At 38.9% G+C, this 20,621-nt stretch overlaps 2 protein-coding genes across 2 annotated transcripts in view; one reads left to right on the plus strand and one right to left on the minus strand.

Annotated features, from left to right (window-relative positions):
- LOC134825320 (serine-rich adhesin for platelets-like) overlaps nucleotides 1-20,621 on the plus strand; it is a gene marked incomplete in the record, with an annotated part of 139,711 nt that overhangs the window by 94,047 nt on the left and 25,043 nt on the right.
- Nucleotides 3,929-20,621, minus strand: part of LOC134825424 (serine-rich adhesin for platelets-like) — a 22,804-nt gene continuing 6,111 nt past the window's right edge. Inside the window, exons 5-35 of the mRNA XM_063837599.1 lie at nucleotides 20,182-20,331; nucleotides 19,918-20,061; nucleotides 19,524-19,814; nucleotides 19,000-19,272; nucleotides 18,468-18,755; nucleotides 17,903-18,226; nucleotides 17,407-17,682; nucleotides 16,990-17,274; nucleotides 16,578-16,850; nucleotides 15,776-16,063; nucleotides 15,507-15,607; nucleotides 15,214-15,391; nucleotides 14,950-15,072; nucleotides 14,680-14,841; nucleotides 14,384-14,540; nucleotides 13,659-13,814; nucleotides 13,331-13,443; nucleotides 13,092-13,229; nucleotides 12,788-12,932; nucleotides 12,507-12,604; nucleotides 11,154-11,307; nucleotides 10,832-11,013; nucleotides 10,538-10,689; nucleotides 10,354-10,439; nucleotides 10,000-10,118; nucleotides 9,780-9,893; nucleotides 8,340-8,468; nucleotides 8,042-8,218; nucleotides 7,746-7,860; nucleotides 7,533-7,638; nucleotides 3,929-4,471 (exon numbers count right to left, since the gene is read on the minus strand). Coding sequence (XP_063693669.1) covers nucleotides 4,307-4,471; nucleotides 7,533-7,638; nucleotides 7,746-7,860; nucleotides 8,042-8,218; nucleotides 8,340-8,468; nucleotides 9,780-9,893; nucleotides 10,000-10,118; nucleotides 10,354-10,439; nucleotides 10,538-10,689; nucleotides 10,832-11,013; nucleotides 11,154-11,307; nucleotides 12,507-12,604; nucleotides 12,788-12,932; nucleotides 13,092-13,229; nucleotides 13,331-13,443; nucleotides 13,659-13,814; nucleotides 14,384-14,540; nucleotides 14,680-14,841; nucleotides 14,950-15,072; nucleotides 15,214-15,391; nucleotides 15,507-15,607; nucleotides 15,776-16,063; nucleotides 16,578-16,850; nucleotides 16,990-17,274; nucleotides 17,407-17,682; nucleotides 17,903-18,226; nucleotides 18,468-18,755; nucleotides 19,000-19,272; nucleotides 19,524-19,814; nucleotides 19,918-20,061; nucleotides 20,182-20,331 — 5,462 coding nt within the window. The 3' untranslated portion in view covers nucleotides 3,929-4,306. The remainder of the gene's footprint in view (nucleotides 4,472-7,532; nucleotides 7,639-7,745; nucleotides 7,861-8,041; nucleotides 8,219-8,339; nucleotides 8,469-9,779; nucleotides 9,894-9,999; nucleotides 10,119-10,353; nucleotides 10,440-10,537; nucleotides 10,690-10,831; nucleotides 11,014-11,153; nucleotides 11,308-12,506; nucleotides 12,605-12,787; nucleotides 12,933-13,091; nucleotides 13,230-13,330; nucleotides 13,444-13,658; nucleotides 13,815-14,383; nucleotides 14,541-14,679; nucleotides 14,842-14,949; nucleotides 15,073-15,213; nucleotides 15,392-15,506; nucleotides 15,608-15,775; nucleotides 16,064-16,577; nucleotides 16,851-16,989; nucleotides 17,275-17,406; nucleotides 17,683-17,902; nucleotides 18,227-18,467; nucleotides 18,756-18,999; nucleotides 19,273-19,523; nucleotides 19,815-19,917; nucleotides 20,062-20,181; nucleotides 20,332-20,621) is intronic.

Here is a 20,621-nt window from a genome sequence, read left to right on the forward strand (position 1 = left end):
AGACCCCATATCTCAGTGCCCCAGGAAAAGATGAGTTAAACTGAGCTGACACGATCAATTATCGAACCACAAAGTTTAAACGGTAATTAGTAATTACCACAATCTGGGAGACCATCCGAGGATGACGACCCGGACTTCTCCTCACTTCTACTCAGTTCCACTTTTTCCAACTTCGAGTTCGCCACTCGGCCTCTCGTTCCTGCACTGACCCTCTTGATGACCTCACTTCTACTCAGTTCCACTTTTCCATCTTCGATTTGGCAACTCGATCCCCTGTTCCTGCCCTAACCCTTAAGATGACGCCCTGATCCTGCCTCTTTGCGACTGGAGATGATCAGACTCATCTCCGGTCAGCGATCAGACTCATCTCCGGACGATACTATATTTTATTGTGCTATACTATGATATTTGATACTACTTACCTTGATGGCCAGATGTTCTGCTGGTCTTTTCATAAACTGTCATTAATCGTTTACACTGCTAAAACTGCTATATTTCGAGTCTCCGATACTATGATTGAAAGTTGAGTCGTAATAATTACTAAAGAGTGTGGAGTGCCACAAGTAAATTTGAGTCCTTGACACATAATGACGTATTTAATCACGAACTTAACTCGTACAGTTTCAGAGGGATATAAGTTCTTGGCGAATTAGAGTAACACCATACTGGTGGAGACTATCGATCCCGACGACCCTCACGCTAGTCATCATACGAGCGCTCTAGCTACTAGTAGTTAAACCGCAAGTTATTAAGACTTGTAGTCAGTATAACTATATACCAGGCGTAGTTAGATCCTATACTGGTTCTGATAGGATGGAGCCCTATAAATTGCGTAGACCTACTAGTGACTAGTTAGTAGTTACCCCCACGGGAGGTTCCTTCACCGGTCCTAGTTTGTCCTATCTCGAAACCAAGTTTCACAAAAAAAACCCCTTAAATGAATTTGTGGATTTGCAGCCGAACGAAACGGTTTTATAAACCCTAATCCTAGCCAGTAATCATGACCCGGAAGCTGATCAATATGACCGTAATTCGTGTTTTACAAGCCTGTCGTGTGACCAAAACAGTTTTTGCTGATAACTTCTCGGGCAAGCGTTTCAACACACGCCTTCTTCGGACTATAGAATTGAACGCAAAGGCAAAGGATTGAACTTAGTTGTGGTGACCTTGGAGAGGTCGCTCTCAGTCTCATGGCTAATGCTACAGAAAATGGTCCACATTACCATTAGAGCATTAGGCCTGGACAGTACGTCTAGCAATCCACCAATCGCGATCGTGAGTCTTCCCTAGCTCTTTCTGAGAGCCCTGGTTGGTGGGACGGATTTCTTGAAGTGCTAATGCTATTCACAGAGGTTGCTAGTATAATACAGATCATAGTTTAAGCATCTATTTCAGGAAAACGGTGTACCCACAAGAGCTCACAGCTTATCACATTGCATGTGCTGGTAAGCATGACCGCGCCTCTTATAAGCTTATACATTCTATACTATTATACTTTACTGTTCTTTCAGAGAGGGAGAGGGAGAGGGAGAGGGAGAGGGAGAGGGAGAGGGAGAGGGAGAGGGAGAGGGAGAGGGAGAGGGAGAGGGAGAGGGAGAGGGAGAGGGAGAGGGAGAGGGAGAGGGAGAGGGAGAGGGAGAGGGAGAGGGAGAGGGAGAGGGAGAGGGAGAGGGAGAGGGAGAGGGAGAGGGAGAGGGAGAGGGAGAGGGAGAGGGAGAGGGAGAGGGAGAGGGAGAGGGAGAGGGAGAGGGAGAGGGAGAGGGAGAGGGAGAGGGAGAGGGAGAGGGAGAGGGAGAGGGAGAGGGAGAGGGAGAGGGAGAGGGAGAGGGAGAGGGAGAGGGAGAGGGAGAGGGAGAGGGAGAGGGAGAGGGAGAGGGAGAGGGAGAGGGAGAGGGAGAGGGAGAGGGAGAGGGAGAGGGAGAGGGAGAGGGAGAGGGAGAGGGAGAGGGAGAGGGAGAGGGAGAGGCTGTGAGAATTTTCACAGTACCAAATTTGTTATGCCTTTTTGGAATGATCAGTGAGTTTCGCCTAGGTGCCAAATTTGATGGTGCGCGGCTTTTGGAGCAAAATTAGGTGTAAAAGTCGCGTAATTTGACGAAATTCGTTGATTTTTTTCGTATTATTCTATCATATCTTCAGTTCCTGAACATGAATCATGCTGAAAATTTGTCAGAACCTTCCAATCATACTTAACTACCGAACCTAATTTAGTTGGGAGAGATTGGCCTTGATTAAGTGGTCTAAAAATGACAAAATAGGTATAAATCCGTTAATAACTCAAATTCTGACCATCGAAATTGCTCAAACTAAATTAGGTTCAGTAAAATATAAGTGTTTACATACGCTGACCAAATTTCAACCAAATTGTTATATGGGAAGTATTATAACTTTTTGATTGTTTCCGAAATAATGTGCTGGCCGAAATAAGAGCTAAAAAATCATTCAATGGTCAGCGCGCGCGTCTTACAGTCGATGGCGCACTGCCTACTTACACCATCCTCCACCAATCACTCTGATTTCACCGGCAACCTTCCCCAAGGTTGCCACACCCCAAAGGTAGGCAGAGCATCTTAATGCTATCCTCTCGTGGGCTATTTTGGCCCAGCCTCTCTTTTAAAAAAAATATTTTTAAAAAAAAAAAAGTGCTACGAAGTAGCGTGCGCCGGGCCAAATCATTAACAATGGTCAACACGTGATCGAGACAGTTTTTCGCCAATATCTCGTCAGGGGAGCATTTTAGTCACTCCTATGTCATGGGCCGGGGGTGATTCCGAATCAGCGTTCGAAAATACGTCGATCGAAGTTGGTTTCATGAACTGTCGGGGGCCCTTGCCTCTTTTAGAACAATCTCAAAAATCGACTGTAGAGTGATTTAGCACGCGCGCATTGTTCATGGATTAGCCCAGCGAGCACTACTTTGCGCGTAGCACTTGCCTTGGGCTAATAACATTTCGAGAAGAAAGCGGCGCGCGCTACTAGACTTCGAAGAAATTTAAAAAAGTTAAGTGAAGCATGTAAACGGAAACTCTGACCCTGACGAGAAATTAGACTAACTTCATTAATTACTCTAAATCTTATACTGTATACGGTCATATCACGTGATCGAGACAGTTTTTCGCCAATATCTGAGGGTAGCATGTTTACCTTTATCAATATCATGCATACATCATACGTTGTAATTGTATGACCCGCCGCGCACGAGTGCACGGCTCCCCCTGTATCATAGAAATTTGTTATACCTTTTTGGAATGATCAGTGAGTTTCGCTTAGGTGCCATATTTGATGGTGCGCGGCTTTTGGAGCAAAATTAGGTGTAAACAGTAAAACTTGCGTAATTTGACCAAATTCGTTGATTTTTGTCATATTATTTTATCATATCTTCGGTTCCTGAACATGAATCATGCTGAAAATTTGTCAGAACCTTCCAATCATACTTACCTACCGAACCTAATTTAGTTGGGAGAGATTGGCTTTGATTAAGAGGTCTCAAAATGACAAAATAGGTATAAATTCGTTGATAACTCAAATTATGACCATCGAAATTGCTCAAACTAAATTAGGTTCAGTAGAACATAAGTGTTTACGTACGATGACCAAATTTCAACAAAATTGTTATATGGGAAGTATTATAACTTTTTGATTGTTTCCGAAATAATGTGCTGGCCGAAATACGAGCTAAAAAACCATTCAATGGTCAGCGCGCGCATCTTACGGTCGATGGTGCACTGCCTATACTTAGTGAAACGACAATGCATGGGGGTCACGACGTAATACAAGTTTACCCTATATCAGGCCGTCAGGGGGATGATTTGGAATCAGCGTTCGAAAATAAATCGATTCAAGTTGTTTTCAACTGTCGGGGGGGGGGGGGGGGGGGGCCCTTTTACTTTTAGAACAATCTCGAAGAATCTTTTTCAGAAAAATATTGTGTCATAAATATTTTCAAACATATTCTCACGATTTGAATGAAACAGTTGTTGAGTTTATAATTGTAACATCAAATAGAAACATGAAATCTTTACACATTTAAACTAAGACATGTAATTTTATACTAAAATTCTATTTGAAAGTTGAAAAATTACTATTACTAAATGACTTGAATTCAAAATTGAAATCAGCCTCGCGTAAGTTTTATTTTTAACGCATAATCAAATAAATTATAAACATAAAAATTGTTTATCGCAAAATAAATACAAATGACATTAAATATAGAAAAATAAGATGCGTTTTGAAAAGTGCATCAAAGAAAATAAGTCTTCAAATCAATTATTGGTAGGCTTAACTAAATCTAAAAACAAATGGCGGCCTAATTCTGTTGAATGGTTCTCAAGCAAGGAGTGAGTATTGTTTTATTATATGTGCCTGTAGAAGTGTCACATATCACTTCTTTAAGGCTCTCATCCATAACCACATATGAAGATTCGCTGCAAGTCACGAATATTCTGTAGTTGTTTGAATCGGTGATTTCCTCCTGAAAAAAAAATAGAATATTTCTGAATTTTGAGTTGCATCTTTCGTTATTTTAACTAGCAGGAACCCGTATGATATAACCCTAAACGGTGTCAAAACTCAATACACTGAAATAATTATTACCTATTTAATTGTCGTTTTTGATACCACTTGGGGGTCCAAATTTTCGGCTCTAAAATCATTATTCCTTGGCCAATTTTTTATTTTTTCATGCTGATTTGGAGGCCATTAAAGCATTTGACCCATTCAAAAAAGTTTCAGTTGTATATCTTTTAAGGTTTTTTCGGAAAATCGCGTTAAAGTTGATGCCGTGGTGTCAGTAAAATGGCACAGATATATATCGTCTCGCTTTATATAGTAAGATTCACATCGCAATTTTTTGGAACGATTACATTTTCATTGAACAAATTATTACAACAAATATTTACTACCTCAAAATTACGATCTTATCATTTTTATTTGTTTTAATTATGATAACATAACATTTCTAAAGACAAAAGAAACAAAGCGCTGGGCCCCTCCATCCAGTTGTAAGCCTGTAGCTCTGTGTAGTCACCCTATTTACACAAAGCGAGCTCAATAAATGCAATAGATTTGTAATGTCATAACTAATTTAAGGACACGTTCATTTGAGTTTGAGGATATTGGTAAACAAAAATAATAGCGTTTTTGACGATAGTGGCTTAATTTTGACATCTATTAACCTAGCACGTTCAGAAGTTCTGAACATTAGCCACGTAGCCCATCCTCCCATATGCACCGTTCAGAAAGAAAATCTATTGTTGTTAGGCACTATAATGTTTCAAATGTCACATTTTGTGTGACTTAGTTAACTGCAGTTGTCTAATTATCATTCCTTGGTCTGAAATATAGTAAATTAGGTCAATCTAACAATTATGATACAACATTGGTTAATGGGCACGGATCGAACGGTAACAAGGCAATATTTGGGTAACTTTGTCACACTCATGATACCATACCTCTATTCTACTGTGAGGTGTCCTAAAAACCCTTTCAACTCATTATTTGATGGTTGCTCTACAATCATAGCCCTAAAATATGTTGTTTTGAATATATATGTTGTTTTGAATATATAGCTAATACAGGCACTCGGTTATTGGGAAATGAGGTTAATTCTGTCACAATATAGTAGTAGTAAATCTTTCAAAGTACGAAATATCTCTTTAAAAGAGCATCCTAGGCACCTTATAGATATCAAAACGCATAAAAAAGAAAACAAAAACATCAACCATCTTCTAACTTCTTCCACTCCTCCCTATCTAAAGCTAAAAATCTAAGGTCTTCAATATGTCACAATATATGGAATTTAAAATTTTGGGCGAATTATTTATATCTGATTTTGGTTTGAAAGGCGGGAAAATTTTATATGATGACAATGTAGTTGATGCAAGTTAAGATCAGTTGATGTTAACATTGTCACAAAAAATTATACGAAATCGTAAATAGATTAAAAACAATGATTATAGAATGAAATAGTCTCTTATAATAACTCTTATAATAACCCTTATAATAACTGATGTGACAAAGTAAACATGTCTTGCCCCTATTTTGAAGATCTATATTCTATACCTCTATTAGAATATTGTCCAGAACATCAAAGCTTAAGTTTAACAATTTTAGGTTAAATTTGTCAAAGTCACTAAAAATGTGACAAAATTAACTTTTCATGCCCCAACAATTTCAAGATAGTGTGTAAAAATTAGCATAGGCTGCTTTATTACCTATATAAATCAATCCAAACTACAAAAAAATATATGTTAATGTGATGACGATTACCTAACTCTTATAATAACTGATGTGACAAAGTAAACATGTCTTGCCCCTATTTTGAAGATCTATAACTCTATTAGAATTCAACATTCTTTCATAAACGATTGGAAGAATATTGTCCAGAACATAAGAACTCAATTTTAAAAATTTAGATTTATTTGTCAAAGACATTGAAAATGTGACAAAATTAACTTTCCATGCCCCAACAGTATCAAGATAGTGTGTTAAAATTGGCATAGGATTTATTACAGGTATATTAAAGTATTAATCGATCCAAACTACGAAAAATATCTTTTAATCTGATGACGATTACCTAACTCTTATAATAACTGATGTGACAAAGTAAACATGTCTTGCCCCTATTTTGAAGAACTATACCTCTATTAGAATACTATGTAACTTTATCATGAAAAATTTCGATAAACTAGTTATTTTGCCAGCAAGGAGCTAACAGAGTTATAATAATTTTTTGTGACGAAATTACCCTATTTTTGACCATGTAGCGGTAGTTTAATTGTGACACTGTTAACATATTACCACCTGATAATGATTTATGTGACTGGTGCATGGTACTAGCAGTGTCGTTTGATCCATAGTACGTATAATATAAGGGGTTTAAGCTGGTATATCATTATTTGTTCAATTTCACACATGTTCAGATATCATCAAGATTATGTGACAAAGTAAGCTTGGTTGTGCCTTCTGTGTTTTAATTCCTTACGACTATATGATATAATAACAATTCCCAGCACTTCCAGGCCATCAAATAAACCTACACTACTCAGCATTGCTTATCAGGGTGCCCTAAACATTCATCACATATTTTCTTTAATGTGTGACAGAGTAAACCTGAATGCACCATCTAACGAAAAAAGTCGTCAAATATGTAGGTAATGGTCATATGTACCCATCCAATCAACTGGACACTCAAAAATTTGGTCAAAAACGGCAGCAAGGGGTCCATATTTACTCCGTCACATTTTTATAGTGTGACAATGTAACCATTTCCGTGCCGGCCGTATTTAAGCGATATCTTATCACCTGATTAAGATATCATTATGTGACAAAGTTAGCCTGGAGGATGAAACGATTATCCTAACCATCAAGGGTTTAAGTAATTTCATAGTGTGACAAAGTCAACTACACTGTGCCTTTTAATAGGGTCACTTATATTTACCAATATCCTCAAACTCAAATGAACGTGTCCTTAAACATGCAAAGTTTCTACTGAGAGTAAAGATTGTGCTGTAAACCGTAAACTGTTCGCTCACCTCCTGTAACTCTGTGTTGGGTGGGGTAGTGAGTGGTTTGCACTTCAGCTTTACTGTTAGCTCAACTTTAGTAGTTTCGTACTCAAGTCCCGACTCAAATATCACTCTGAAGAGTTATGTAACCATAGCAACACAGGAGCAACTTGTTAAACAACAGTCAATAATCATAATGATTTGCACAACAGATGATTAGGTTATCTAAAGTTATCTTACTTGAAATAGTAGAATCCACTATCACTGGAGTAGACCTCACTCATCTCATGAGTTATTTGAAAGGGACTGGACGAGGAAACACTGTTCAGAGCAACTTGTTCTTCCTTACCACTCTCTGGGAACGAGTTAGCAATCAGAGGACATGTAAAATAATTAATGATCTCGTGCAAATTATATTTTTAAGAAGCCCCGCTGCGTTGAAGTCACTGAAACATCTCGGCTTTTTCCCGTTATCACGTTAAAAGATAGTTACTTCATATATTTAGAGTAGGGGTGATGGTCAATGTAAAGCTTACCTTGGTGAACTAAAAGTACACTGCTCGGTTTGTCTGGTCCTTCTACCGTCACACTGAACGTGACTGTGTCTTTTTCAAAAACAGGTGTGACATCTGCCATGTTAGCAGTGACAGCCTTAAGCTGGACTTCAGCAGTTGTTTCCTTCAAACTAGCGATCTGGACCTGCGTTCTGTAACCTGTGAAGACAAACCATGAAACCAAGATAAAGTTAAACTTTGATGAAGGCAGACTTAAGCACAATTAAAATAATTTAGGTACAACTGAGATACACTTTAAGATTTTACCAAAAGAATATACCTGTAGCATCTGATTCCCGCGTCTTATCTATTAAAAGAATAGTTGACATTACTCCTTTATCATTCATCTCCGATAGTATGGTAGTGTAGCCGTCAGATGCAATGTCTTTCCATGAGCTATCAGCCGTGTCTGGGAGAAACAAATCCAATTTTATTTAGCCTTCAGATCCATGATGTTTTCTTAACACACAATAAGCACGCTGTAAACTCTTATAACATTATGAAATTAACACTGCTAAATATACTCACTCTCCTGTTGCCAGACTACAGAAACACTTGCTAAATATACTCACTCTCCTGTTGCCAGACTACAGAAACACTTGCTAAATATACTCACTCTCCCGTTGCCAGACTACAGAAACACTTGCTAAATATACTCACTCTCCCGTTGCCAGACTACAGAAACACTTGCTAAATATACTCACTCTCCTGTTGCCAGACTACAGAAACACTTGCTAAATATACTCACTCTCCCGTTGCCAGACTACAGAAACACTTGCTAAATATATTCACTCTCCTGTTGCCAGACTACAGAAACACTTCCTAAATATACTCACTCTCCTGTTGCCAGACTACAGAAACACTTGCTAAATATACTCACTCTCCTGTTGCCAGACTACAGAAACACTTGCTAAATATACTCACTCTCCTGTTGCCAGACTACAGAAACATTGCTAAATATACTCACTCTCCTGTTGCCAGACTACAGAAACACTTGCTAAATATACTCACTCTCCTGTTGCCAGACTACAGAAACACTTGCTAAATATACTCACTCTCCTGTTGCCAGACTACAGAAACACTTGCTAAATATACTCACTCTCCTGTTGCCAGACTACAGAAACACTGCTAAATATACTCACTCTCCTGTTGCCAGACTACAGAAACACTTGCTAAATATACTCACTCTCCTGTTGCCAGACTACAGAAACACTCGCTAAATATACTCAATTTCCCGTTGCCAGACTACAGAAACACTTCCTAAATATACTCACTCTCCTGTTGCCAGACTACAGAAACACTTGCTAAATATACTCACTCTCCTGTTGCCAGACTACAGAAACACTTGCTAAATATACTCACTCTCCTGTTGCCAGACTACAGAAACACTTGCTAAATATACTCACTCTCCTGTTGCCAGACTACAGAAACACTTGCTAAATATATTCACTCTCCTGTTGCCAGACTACAGAAACACTTGTTAAATATACTCACTCTCCTGTTGCCAGACTACAGAAACACTTGCTAAATATACTCACTCTCCTGTTGCCAGACTACAGAATGAGAAAAACTTGCTAAATATACTCACTCTCCTGTTGCCAGACTACAGAAACACTTGCTAAATATACTCACTCTCCTGTTGCCAGACTACAGAAACACTTGCTAAATATACTCACTCTCCTGTTGCCAGACTACAGAAACACTTGCTAAATATACTCACTCTCCTGTTGCCAGACTACAGAAACACTCGCTGTAGCGGAGGTTGTGAAGGAGGCAGTAAGTGTGGTCCGGTCCCCAATAGTAGCCCATTCTGTACTTTTAACAAATGTTTCACCTGACAAAGTGTGTGCGTTTAACAAATATATAGAAATTTTAAAATCGCCTCATTAAATTGAAAAAGTGCGAAGATTTGCAATTGTTCAAGTCTTGTTTTTATATACCTATTAAAAACGCTGTTCCTGTTTTCACTATTTCTGAAGCAGAGCCAGCATTAACTGTGTAAGTAAAGGAGTATTCTTTTCTGAAGAGTTGCTCTTCACTTGTTACTTCTGACGACGTGCTGAAATGTAATGGATACAAGCTTAACTCTGCAATTAGAACATGTACTACAATAAACCCCAATTCGTCGCACCCTAATTTACTGTACTATTTCCCTTTCTCCAAACCGTAAATCGGGTTGTTCTCACATGAACTTCAATAAAGAGTCAATTTAAAAGCTTTTAATCTGGACATGCTTAAGCATATTCCACCATCTAGTTCAATATTCCAAATCAGAGAAGATATTATAAACCTACCTTGAAAATTTGACAACTTCAGTGAATAGGATACCGTCGCTATCAGAGAGGTCAACTTCCTCCGTAGATACTGATTTAGCAGTTCCCTGGATTGTGGGGAATCAATAAAATAGCAAAACTTGTCATTTATAGGTATTACTATTAATCCTCAGCAAAATGATGAAAGAACTTTAAGAAGACATACAGATGGCATGTTGGGTAGAGTTGTTGGTCTGGAATTAGACTGGGTGGTGAAAGTAACTTCAGCTTCGTGGGAAGGTGTAAGGATGATAGTGTCCACATCAGAGTTAAGTGTTATTACGTTGATATGTGTGCTCGGTATTATAATGTTCCGCTCTGTAAGGGTTTAGTTTATGTTATTTGTGATAACCTTTATATCTTCACTTGTTATTAGTAAGGGAGAAGTTGTGAAGCAGTCATCAACATTCCCATAAAGAAAACAGAGCAAAGTCTTATCAATGTTAATGTGAAAACAGACCTGGATGATAAGCTGCTATGCACTGAAGAGTGCCTACTGCAGTGAGGGAGTGTGTGAAGGAGAGGACTGAGGTCTTATCAGTGGCTGTAGAAACCATGTCTGAAACTGTGAACTGCACTACCTCACTGTTTTTATTGAATCCAGCCCCTTCTTCACTGATTGCATTGTCATCTAGTGTCCACCTGAGAGAATCTATAGTTACTGAGATTCATTGGAATCCAAAACGGCCAGAAATTAATAGCAATTTATTCCCAAAATATATTCTGCAGTATGCAAGATAATGAAGAGTTTTTTAACAAATATGGCGGGACATGAAACTGACCTTATGCTAGTTAGTTCAGTGTCTGTTAGACCAGTAGGAACTACACAAGTAACACTACTCCCACTGCCCACCAGCCCCCACACTGAGTCAGGGGTAACGCTTCCTGTCAGACTCACTGCTGACACTCTTACTTCGTTACTACGGATCTCCTTGTCTGAAGTGAGTTCATTACAGGATCATACAAACAATCTTAAAAAATAATCTCCGAATATGTGTGTGTGCGTGTGTAATTTCCGAGCGGTTCAATCAAGAAAACTGTAAGAGTTACGGGGCTGGTTTTTTTGGTTTAGTAGCCAAAGGGTAAAGGTTTTTTAAATCGGTCGTTAGTAAGTGGTTTAATTGATGGTTTTGTACCACAAATGTTGCATAAAATGGCTCACATTTTCTCCCTCCTCGCTCGCTCTCCCATTACTGCATATTATGTAGCGTTGGTATATATTACACGGTCATGTAATCCTATAAACTTATTAGGGGAGTGAGAGCTCATAGCGGTCTGTTTGGACTATAGAGAGAGTTCATACTTTCATACGACAACGTAATGCATGTTCACAAATATGATAGGCGGTTGTGGTGTTAAGGGTTAATTTCTATTAATTATTGTTTAAGATACTATTGTTTAAGATACCATTGGATACGTGAGGGCACTCCGAATAGAATTACTCACCTAATGCGGGTTTTGACTCAACGGGTAAATACTCCTACCCTTTTTAACTGCGGCAGTGAAATCCCGGCCGAAGGCTGGGTTACACTAGTTATTATTTATAATACCTTCCGGGAATTATATCCACTAAAAGTCTCGGACACTGAGAGCTGATAATTTGCTCATTTTTCCCGCAAGAGAAGCCAAGGTATTATCAGCATAGACTCAGACTGGCTGGTGGCAAGTATTATAATATAATAATAGCTTGTCTATTGAATGCTGAGCGCGATAACGAAATTGCCAAGCTATTATGTATTATAATATTTTCCGGTTCCGAATTGGAAGGGGTGTAATCCGATACGTGCGCATGATACAATATAGTGTCTAATATATAGAACGCCAGTGGTATTTGTTTTACAACTTGCCGCCACCCAGTCTGAGGTCTATGCTGATAATACCTTGGCTTCCCTTGCGGGATATATCGGCAAATTATCAGCTCTCAGTGTCGGAGACTTTTAGTGGATATAATTCCCGGAAGGTATTATAAAATATAATACCTTCGCTGTTTCGTAACCGCGCGTTCTCTCCAGCAAGCTGTCGGGAATTATCGCGCTCAGCACTCAGAAGCGAAGGTATTATAGTATTATAAAAAGATATTTATTAATACGGTAATCCGTTCTGTTAAAAATTGAAACAGTTCCAAAATCACTTACTGCCATTTTTCTTGGTGAAGGAGCATCTGTAGCTTCCAGCATTACTGGTATCAACTGTTAGAGTTAACTTTGAAGTCTTGGGAGTATTGGCTGGGTTGCTGAAACATTGTGAGAGTAACTACTATGGAATATTTGTTTAGTACTTTTTATAAAAGCTAAGAACTCAGTAAAGAGCTGATACCAGGAAGCGGAAGTTTACCATTACCTGGTTACCCGACTAGTTCCAGAGAAAGAGGAGAGCTAGAGTTTATATTTATAGTATTGAGGGTATTTTAATAAACCTGCAAGCCGTTGTTAAACAAGACTGATCGCTGAAGATCCAAGAGAACGCTCCCTCGCTGATAGTGGTGGAGATGTAGCTGCAAGTTAGAGTCAGCGCTGTTCCGGTAAATACTCGGCTACCAGCTTCAGGCTTCAGAGAAAGGTCTGAGGACATGTGTTTCAATGAAAACTTCCCAGCGTATCGAATGGAAAAACTTTATTATTATTTTCATAGATCTCAACAGTAGTGTAACTCTTGTTGTACAGTTTTACTTACCGTTGATCTCAATAGTAGTGTAACTCTTGTTGTACAGTTTTACTTACCGTTGATCTCGACGCTGGCAGAGAAGGAGTATTCTTCGTTCCCAGATACCTTGCACGTGTACGTAGAGTCTTCTACTTGAGATGGCAGGATTAACTCTGTGACAGTGGTCAGGTCGGCTACAGTATTCTTTTGTGTATCTGAAACAAGTTAAACTTAACTAAAATAACCTTGACATTGATACTCAAATATGTCAGAATAACATTTAGTTTAATCTCTCGGTTTGTAAAATTGGGGGTACCTGTAAGAAGTTGGTTGGTGTTGTACCAAGCCACAGTAAGTGTGTCTGTAGGGTTTATTACTGAGCAGGTCAGAGTGGCAGATTTGCCTGACTGAACCGCGTCTCCCTCCGTTCTGAAGATTGTACGTGAGATGTTTAGTTACTGGGTTGTGGTTATATGCTGTGGGTATCCTCATGTTAACCAAATAATCAAGTAACAATAAAAGCATCTAACTTGAGTTACTATCTGAAATGTCAAGGAAGAATATTATTTATTTGATGTTGAAGTGCATTACCAGCATATCATATCTACTATCTAGTTAACATACTTCATCAGTATAAATGTTACCTGACACTGAAGACCTTGAGTGGTATATGTGTATCTACATGCTGAGTTTGTACCCCTACTGTAACCCGACAAGTGAAGGTCTGATCAAGATTTGTAGTTACATCTCCGGACAGTGTCAGGGAAGAAACTTGCGATCCTCCTTTTAGTTCCCCTTCTCTGAAACGAACCGGGAGTGAAAACTACGACTAGTTAGTTAACTCATTTCATCAATGAAAAATAGCTGCCAAGTAGAATGTTTGCCAAAATTATATGTGAGCCAATATAACAATATAAAAGATACTCACACCACAACGTAGTTCTCATTATTAGTAGGGTCTCTATAATACTGGAGCCCGTTACTACAATATAAAAGATACTCACACCACAACGTAGTTCTCATCATTAGTAGGGTCTCTATACTGGACCACGTTACTACAATATAAAAGATACTCACACCACAACGTAGTTCTCATTATTAGTAGGGTCTCTATACTGGACCACGTTACTACAATATAAAAGATACTCACACCACAACGTAGTTCTCATTATTAGTAGGGTCTCTATACTGGACCACGTTACTACAATATAAAAGATACTCACACCACAACGTAGTTCTCATCAATAGTAGGGTCTCTATACTGGACCACGTTACTACAATATAAAAGATACTCACACCACAACGTAGTTCTCATTATTAGTAGGGTCTCTATACTGGACCACGTTACTACAATATAAAAGATACTCACACCACAACGTAGTTCTCATCATTAGTAGGGTCTCTATACTGGACCCCGTTACTATCCAGCCACATCAGGTCAATGTCGTTAGCGGAGACTCCAGATACAGAGCATGTCAGGGTTGAGGGGTGTCCTGCTGCTACATCGTGACTGATACTGCTTATCTCTAAAGTGGGGTAAGAGGACAGTAAGATATATAAGTTTGCAAAATGAAATGTCTCAGTTTGGACAACATGCTGCAAAAATAAAATGCTGCAAAAAGTAACCATGTTGAAATTTCTCGTGGAACTATTTGTCTGAATTACCATATGTATTGAGCTGTCCGATTTCTGTTTGATCAGCCTGTCCAGAAGCCGAAACAACACATGTGAACACCTTATCCTCAGTGACAGAGGAAGCGGCTATGTTAAGTGTTACAACAAGTTCATTGTTAGTCCATTCGCTTTGAGACAGCGTGTATTGGTCACCTAGGTGGTTTGTTATCAATACGTTATTAACGGTGTAAAGAACTCTACTCGAAAAAGATATTGTACTCTACAATCTGTGCTTAAAATTTAATTTTTTTAAAAACTCACCGTCAATAATTTTAGTGTCCTGATCAAACCAAGCTATAGACGAGTCTTCTGACACTCCCGTGGCTGTACATGTGATGGAGGCAGCTGTTTTAACAGGGACCTCGTCAACCTCCGTCACTAAGCCTGAGAGATGTGCAATATGGGTTAAAATAACTTTCAGTTGAGGTGCTTCATGTTTTAGTTGAGGTGCTTTATGTTTCAGTTGATGTGCTTTATGTTATAGTTGATGTGATATTTGTTTTGTTTTGTGTTCCAACAACTCACCAAATACTTTAAGTTGAGATATCACACTTCCCTCTCCAGATTCAGGGAACTGTGTGGACTTTACACGGCAACTGTAGGATGAAGTGCCCCGAGTAACTGCAGTTACTGTCAGTTCTGAGACTTGCTTGCTGCCTGACAGGGACTTTGCTTCTACTCCCTCGGAGAGAGCTTGCTCTTCCTGTTAAAATACCAATCGTTACAGAAACTATAATTGCTCAATTGGTTTAACTTGGATGAAAAGCTATCATGAAGTATGTATTTTGTTAAAGGAATATGTTTTGCTTGAGACTGACCCTGAACCACGTGATTATCACAGATGCAGTTAAATCTGCCACAGTACATGTAAATACAACATCTGTTCCTGATTTGGCTTCTATCTCAGGCAGGGTGATAGCTGAAATAACAGCTGTTAAGGGGGTGATTCGATTTTTACATTTAATTGTCTGTGTAATTGCTGATTCAATATTGATTAACATGTTTGAGAAAACATTTGTTGCCGTAGATTTGTCATCAAAAGCCTATGTTATAATTATATTATCTAATTTTGCTATTGTTTGCTTACTGTAAACTTCTAGTTTGACATCTAAAGGTTTCTCCCCTGATGTAGGGTTGTCTACGGAGGATACAGTACAAGTGTATGTTTTATCTTCTGTCACAGCAGCTGACTTTACAGTAAGTGTCCCAGTTTGACTGTTGGTCTCATCATCGTAGGATCCTGGTGTTTCCACGTAGTTACCTTCATCAGAGATGCCAGACCAGGATATTTTCATCTCTTTGCTTATTTGTGTTATTTTGCAAGATATGGTGGTTTCAGTTCCCATCTGCACCTCTTTGTCGAACACATCAATAGCTGCCGAAATTAATTTTTAATTGTCATTAAAGCGATAAATAAATATAAAAATTGATTGAAATAGAGAAACATTTTAAAATATTTGCAGCTGGTAAAAAAAAAGAAGTGGTAAAAAGGGAACAACACGATCAGATCAAATTTCTAAAACCACACCCAGGAAAACCTTACTGCCTGGTGGGCTTGCTAGAGGTGATAATTTTTCAATAGCATGTTTGTCGTCGCGCGTGACGTAAAGCTCGCTGCTTGCACGCGTTTTACAATCTGAATTCAGCCATGTAGTCATGACAACCACATTAATTTGCAAAGTTTTTGCGACCTTTTATTTGGCCCAAAATCATAATTTTCGGGATAACTAAAAATCTACAATGTCCCTAATTTTCCTCCTGGGGAGGTAACGTTTCTTTCACAAGGCGAACATTTTGCAAAAACTGGAAGTCTCTAGCTCTTTTACTTTCAAAGTTAGGCCCCGGCCAGTAAGGTTTCTTTGCGCAAACCATAGTTTGGAAATACTTACAATACACGTTGAGAGACACCGGGGTTTGTGAGGCAGGGGACTGCTCAAACTCTCCCGAAGTCACTACACAGGTATACACAGCGTCTTCTCCAGGATTTAACACGGTCAGGGTGGAGATCTGAGTGTCAGTGTTCAGTTCCCCTTCTACTGACCCTGCTACAGTTTCTAATCCCTTTATCCACGTGACAGTAGCTGTGGCTAATAGCCCTGTTATCTCGCAAGTCAGGGTGGTTCCTGTTCCCTTGTAGGCGTCTTTGTGTATCGGCTCTACCTCTGCAAATACGTAACTATTGATTATTCTTACTTTCTCAGAGTATCTGACCAACGTAAAATTTAAAAAACTTCAAAAACTTCAAAGTTAAAAAATCAGTTAATTAAAGGCAAACTGTGCAGAATGTTTTAAAACCCTCACCATAAACACTGAGCTTGACTAAGGAGTCCTGGTGTGGGGACTGGATATACTCCCCTGAAACAACCCTGCACACATAATCCTGATCACTTGTCACGTGACTGCCCTGCACCAGGAGGGTAGCAGTCTGTGAGTCTGCAGACAGCTGAGAGAGGGCACCACCTTCATTTACTGGCGTGTTGCCAAGCAGCCAGGTTACTGAGCTAACTGCAGTGGTTAGACCACTTATAATACACGAGATCTCTGTGTTGGTTCCAGATTTTACTTCAACATCTATAGCCGCAACATCTGGGGATAAACAGTGCAAAAATAGTTTCAAATACAGAACAATTGATGATCCGAAGGTGTTATTGTAATAGTCCGAATAAAATTATGCATTATACGATGGTAGATAAATTTACCATGGTAATACTGTCTTACCAAAAACGTTAAGGTTGAGGAATTGGGAATAGGGTTGGGAGTCTGGGTAGGCTGTGGAGCTGATGATGCACGTGTAGACTGTGTCTGTTTGTGGAGTTTGTACTGTTAACCTTGATACTTGTTGCTTGTTGCTAACAGTAGTTGTTTCTGTGCTGTCTGTTTGTTCACCTTCCTTCCAAGTTACAGTGACTCCATTAACAGAGGCTATGTTAGTTATAGTGCAGGTTATAGTTGCTGGACTACCAACCTTAACCTCTACTTCTTCTTTCAGAACACCTGCAAAATAGTATACTTCAGAACGGGTTTCAATTGCTAAAGTAGACATTCTTAAAGAAAACAATATTCCTTATTGAATGATGTAATATTGAAAATTAATTGTTTATTGTTCACAAAGGCATATAGGTTTAGTTTTTTTGAGTTAGCAAATTGTTACACTGTAGATTTCTTGGATTCGTTCAGCATTCAGAAAACATTAAATGTTCACAAAGGTACTTACTGTACACGAAAACATCAACAGATTTGGAGGCTGATTCACTGGTCTGTAAAGCCCCGGATTTCACCTCGCAAGTATAAGTTGTGTCAGTATCAGGAGAGGTTATCTTCAGAGTAGCTGTCTGCGAGGTAGACACTAACTCTCCACTATCAGCAGTGATCCCATCTCCATTAGTAACAGGGTTACCAGGGTTACCAGGGTTACCAGGGTTACCAGGGTTACCAGCAGAGCGCCAGGTTATTAAGACAGTCTGTGTGATGTCGGACACTACACACGACAGAGTAGTGCTTGTTCCTGCTCCTACTTCTTTACTGTGCACCGCAATATCTGGGAGGGTACGACAGGTTATAAAGTTGATGTTGTGCAGTTTTTATTAATAAGTTAGATACAGTGCAGCGAAGCCTTGAGCGAAAAAAGTATGGTATCCATTTCAATCACTAGCCTAATTGCAATTGTACCTGGGGCTCATGTATTTGACCAGTCACATTGTAATCATATGGTTGTTCAGGTAAAGTAAAGTAGAAGTATCTACTCGATACTAAATAAGTAAAGTTTCACTGATATTTACCGTAGACGTTAAGCAGTACTACCACAGACTTAGCTGCAGATTCAGTGTAACTTCTGGAAGTGACGGTGCAGGTATAGGTACTATCCTCAGTAACCGCACCAGAGGTTACAGTCAATATTCCGGTTTGACTGTTAGTTGTGGTATCGTATACTCCTTCATTTGGGAGGAAGTTACTTCCAGCTGTGAAGCCTGTCCAGGTGATGGATAGTTGCTCACTGATTTCAGTTACTTTGCACGTGATGGTGGTTTCTGTTCCGCGGAGGTTCTCTTTTCCTACAACCTCGATCGCTGGGGAGTAACTATGGTAACTAGTAATTAGTAATTAGTAATTAGTAATTAGTAATCGCTGAAAACAATTGCTTGATTAAAATTAAACGTTATTTATTTATATCATAACAGTTCTACAGATTAACGCATTAAAGTATTAACATATCATTATTGTGTGTATAATCCTGTTTAATAATGAATTATATATATTATAATTGGAAGAGGAATGTATATTTAAATGGAAATGTGAAAACAGTAGACTTACAATAGGTGTTGAGAGTTACAAGAGTAGAAGAAGAAGCAGAAGCAGAATACTGTCCTGAAGTAACCACACAAGTATACTCCTCATCTTGTTGTGGGTTGTTAACTGTTAAGGTAGAAGTCTGGGTATCCCCTTTTAAAGACACTTCATTAACCTCTGACAGGTTCTCAGACCTATTCCTCCAGGTTACAGTGGCTGTGGCTGAGAGTCCGGTTATTTTGCAGGTCAGGGTGGTTCCTGTTCCCTTGTACGCGTCTTTGCTCACAGTTTCTACATCTGAATACGTTAAATGAGCACCAGTTCGTATTTCATTATAATTACTTTATCTTGATGTAAACATGCGAAGTTGATAAAGATATATCACAGAATATTTGTAATCCTGCGCTAGACTCGTTGAATCAATTTTTTGCTTCGATGATCTTATCAACAAGTGATTGGACCACTCTACAGTTACTTTTTACTGCTTTTTTGTCAAGCCAAGGAATATGTTTTTAAAGTCAATCAAAAACATAGATTGAAAAACGTACCATAAACGTTTAGATTGACGTTGATATCCGAGTGGCTGGAATCGGGCAAAGATCCAGAAGTGACTCTGCAAGTGTAAGCAGTATCGTCGTTCACAAGAGTTCTGTCTACAGCAAGAGTTGATGTTTGTGTCCCTCCAGAATGGCTTCCTTCGGTAGGGATGAGCTTATCACCTGAAACTGGTCCTGTACTTGTTCGCCAGGTCACTGTTGCTGTATCTGTTATGCCAGTGATGATACAGGATAATGTTGTATCAGAGCCTTTCTTCACTTCTTTATTCACTGATTCAACCTCTGCAAAATATAACCGAGTTAACTTAACATTTCGACCAACCTATCTAATTATGCATCTAGTCAACTATTTGATAAAGCCTGAATTACATTCACATCAACTCACCGAACACCTCCACAGAAGCACTGACATCTGTTTCAGCAGACTCAGTAGTAGCAGACTTGACACTACATGTGTAGATATTGTCTTGTGTGGTGTGTTGAGAGTCTACTACTAGCGTTGCGTCCTGTTTCTCCCCGCTTACTGATCCTGAAGTGGGTAGTCATGTTGACCGCAAAAGTTGACCGTTTCGGAAAAGATGTCATAAAACGGATTGCAGTAAATGATATATTAACATTTATTTTTTGAATGCTGATTAAGTATTCTTACCCTGATTAACAGTAAATCCTCCTCCGGTGCTGATCTCGTCTCCATTACTCTTTAACCAAGTTACAGTGAGGGCTTCAGTCACTCCTGTTATTACACAGGTTAGAGTAGCGGAGGTCCCTGAACCTACTTCTCGTCCACCCATTGTAACATCTGAAAACAGAGAAATTAACAATTGTGTTGCACGTTTATAAAAATACTTATTTATGTATGATCATTGAAATTTCTGTTTTGGCGATTAATGCTGAAAACGTTACCATGTTTAAACTTCTTAATTAATATTGAAAACGTTACCATGTTTAAACTTCTTAATTAATATTGAAAACGTTACCATGTTTAAACTTCTTAATTAATATTGAAAACGTTACCATGTTTAAACTTCTTAATTAATATTGAAAACCTTACCATGTTTAAACTTCTCACCGTATAATTATTAAAGGTTT

Source organism: Bolinopsis microptera, chromosome 13, assembly GCF_026151205.1.
Source record: "Bolinopsis microptera isolate Bmic1 chromosome 13, MBARI_Bmic_1.0, whole genome shotgun sequence".
Lineage (NCBI taxonomy): Eukaryota > Metazoa > Ctenophora > Tentaculata > Lobata > Bolinopsidae > Bolinopsis > Bolinopsis microptera.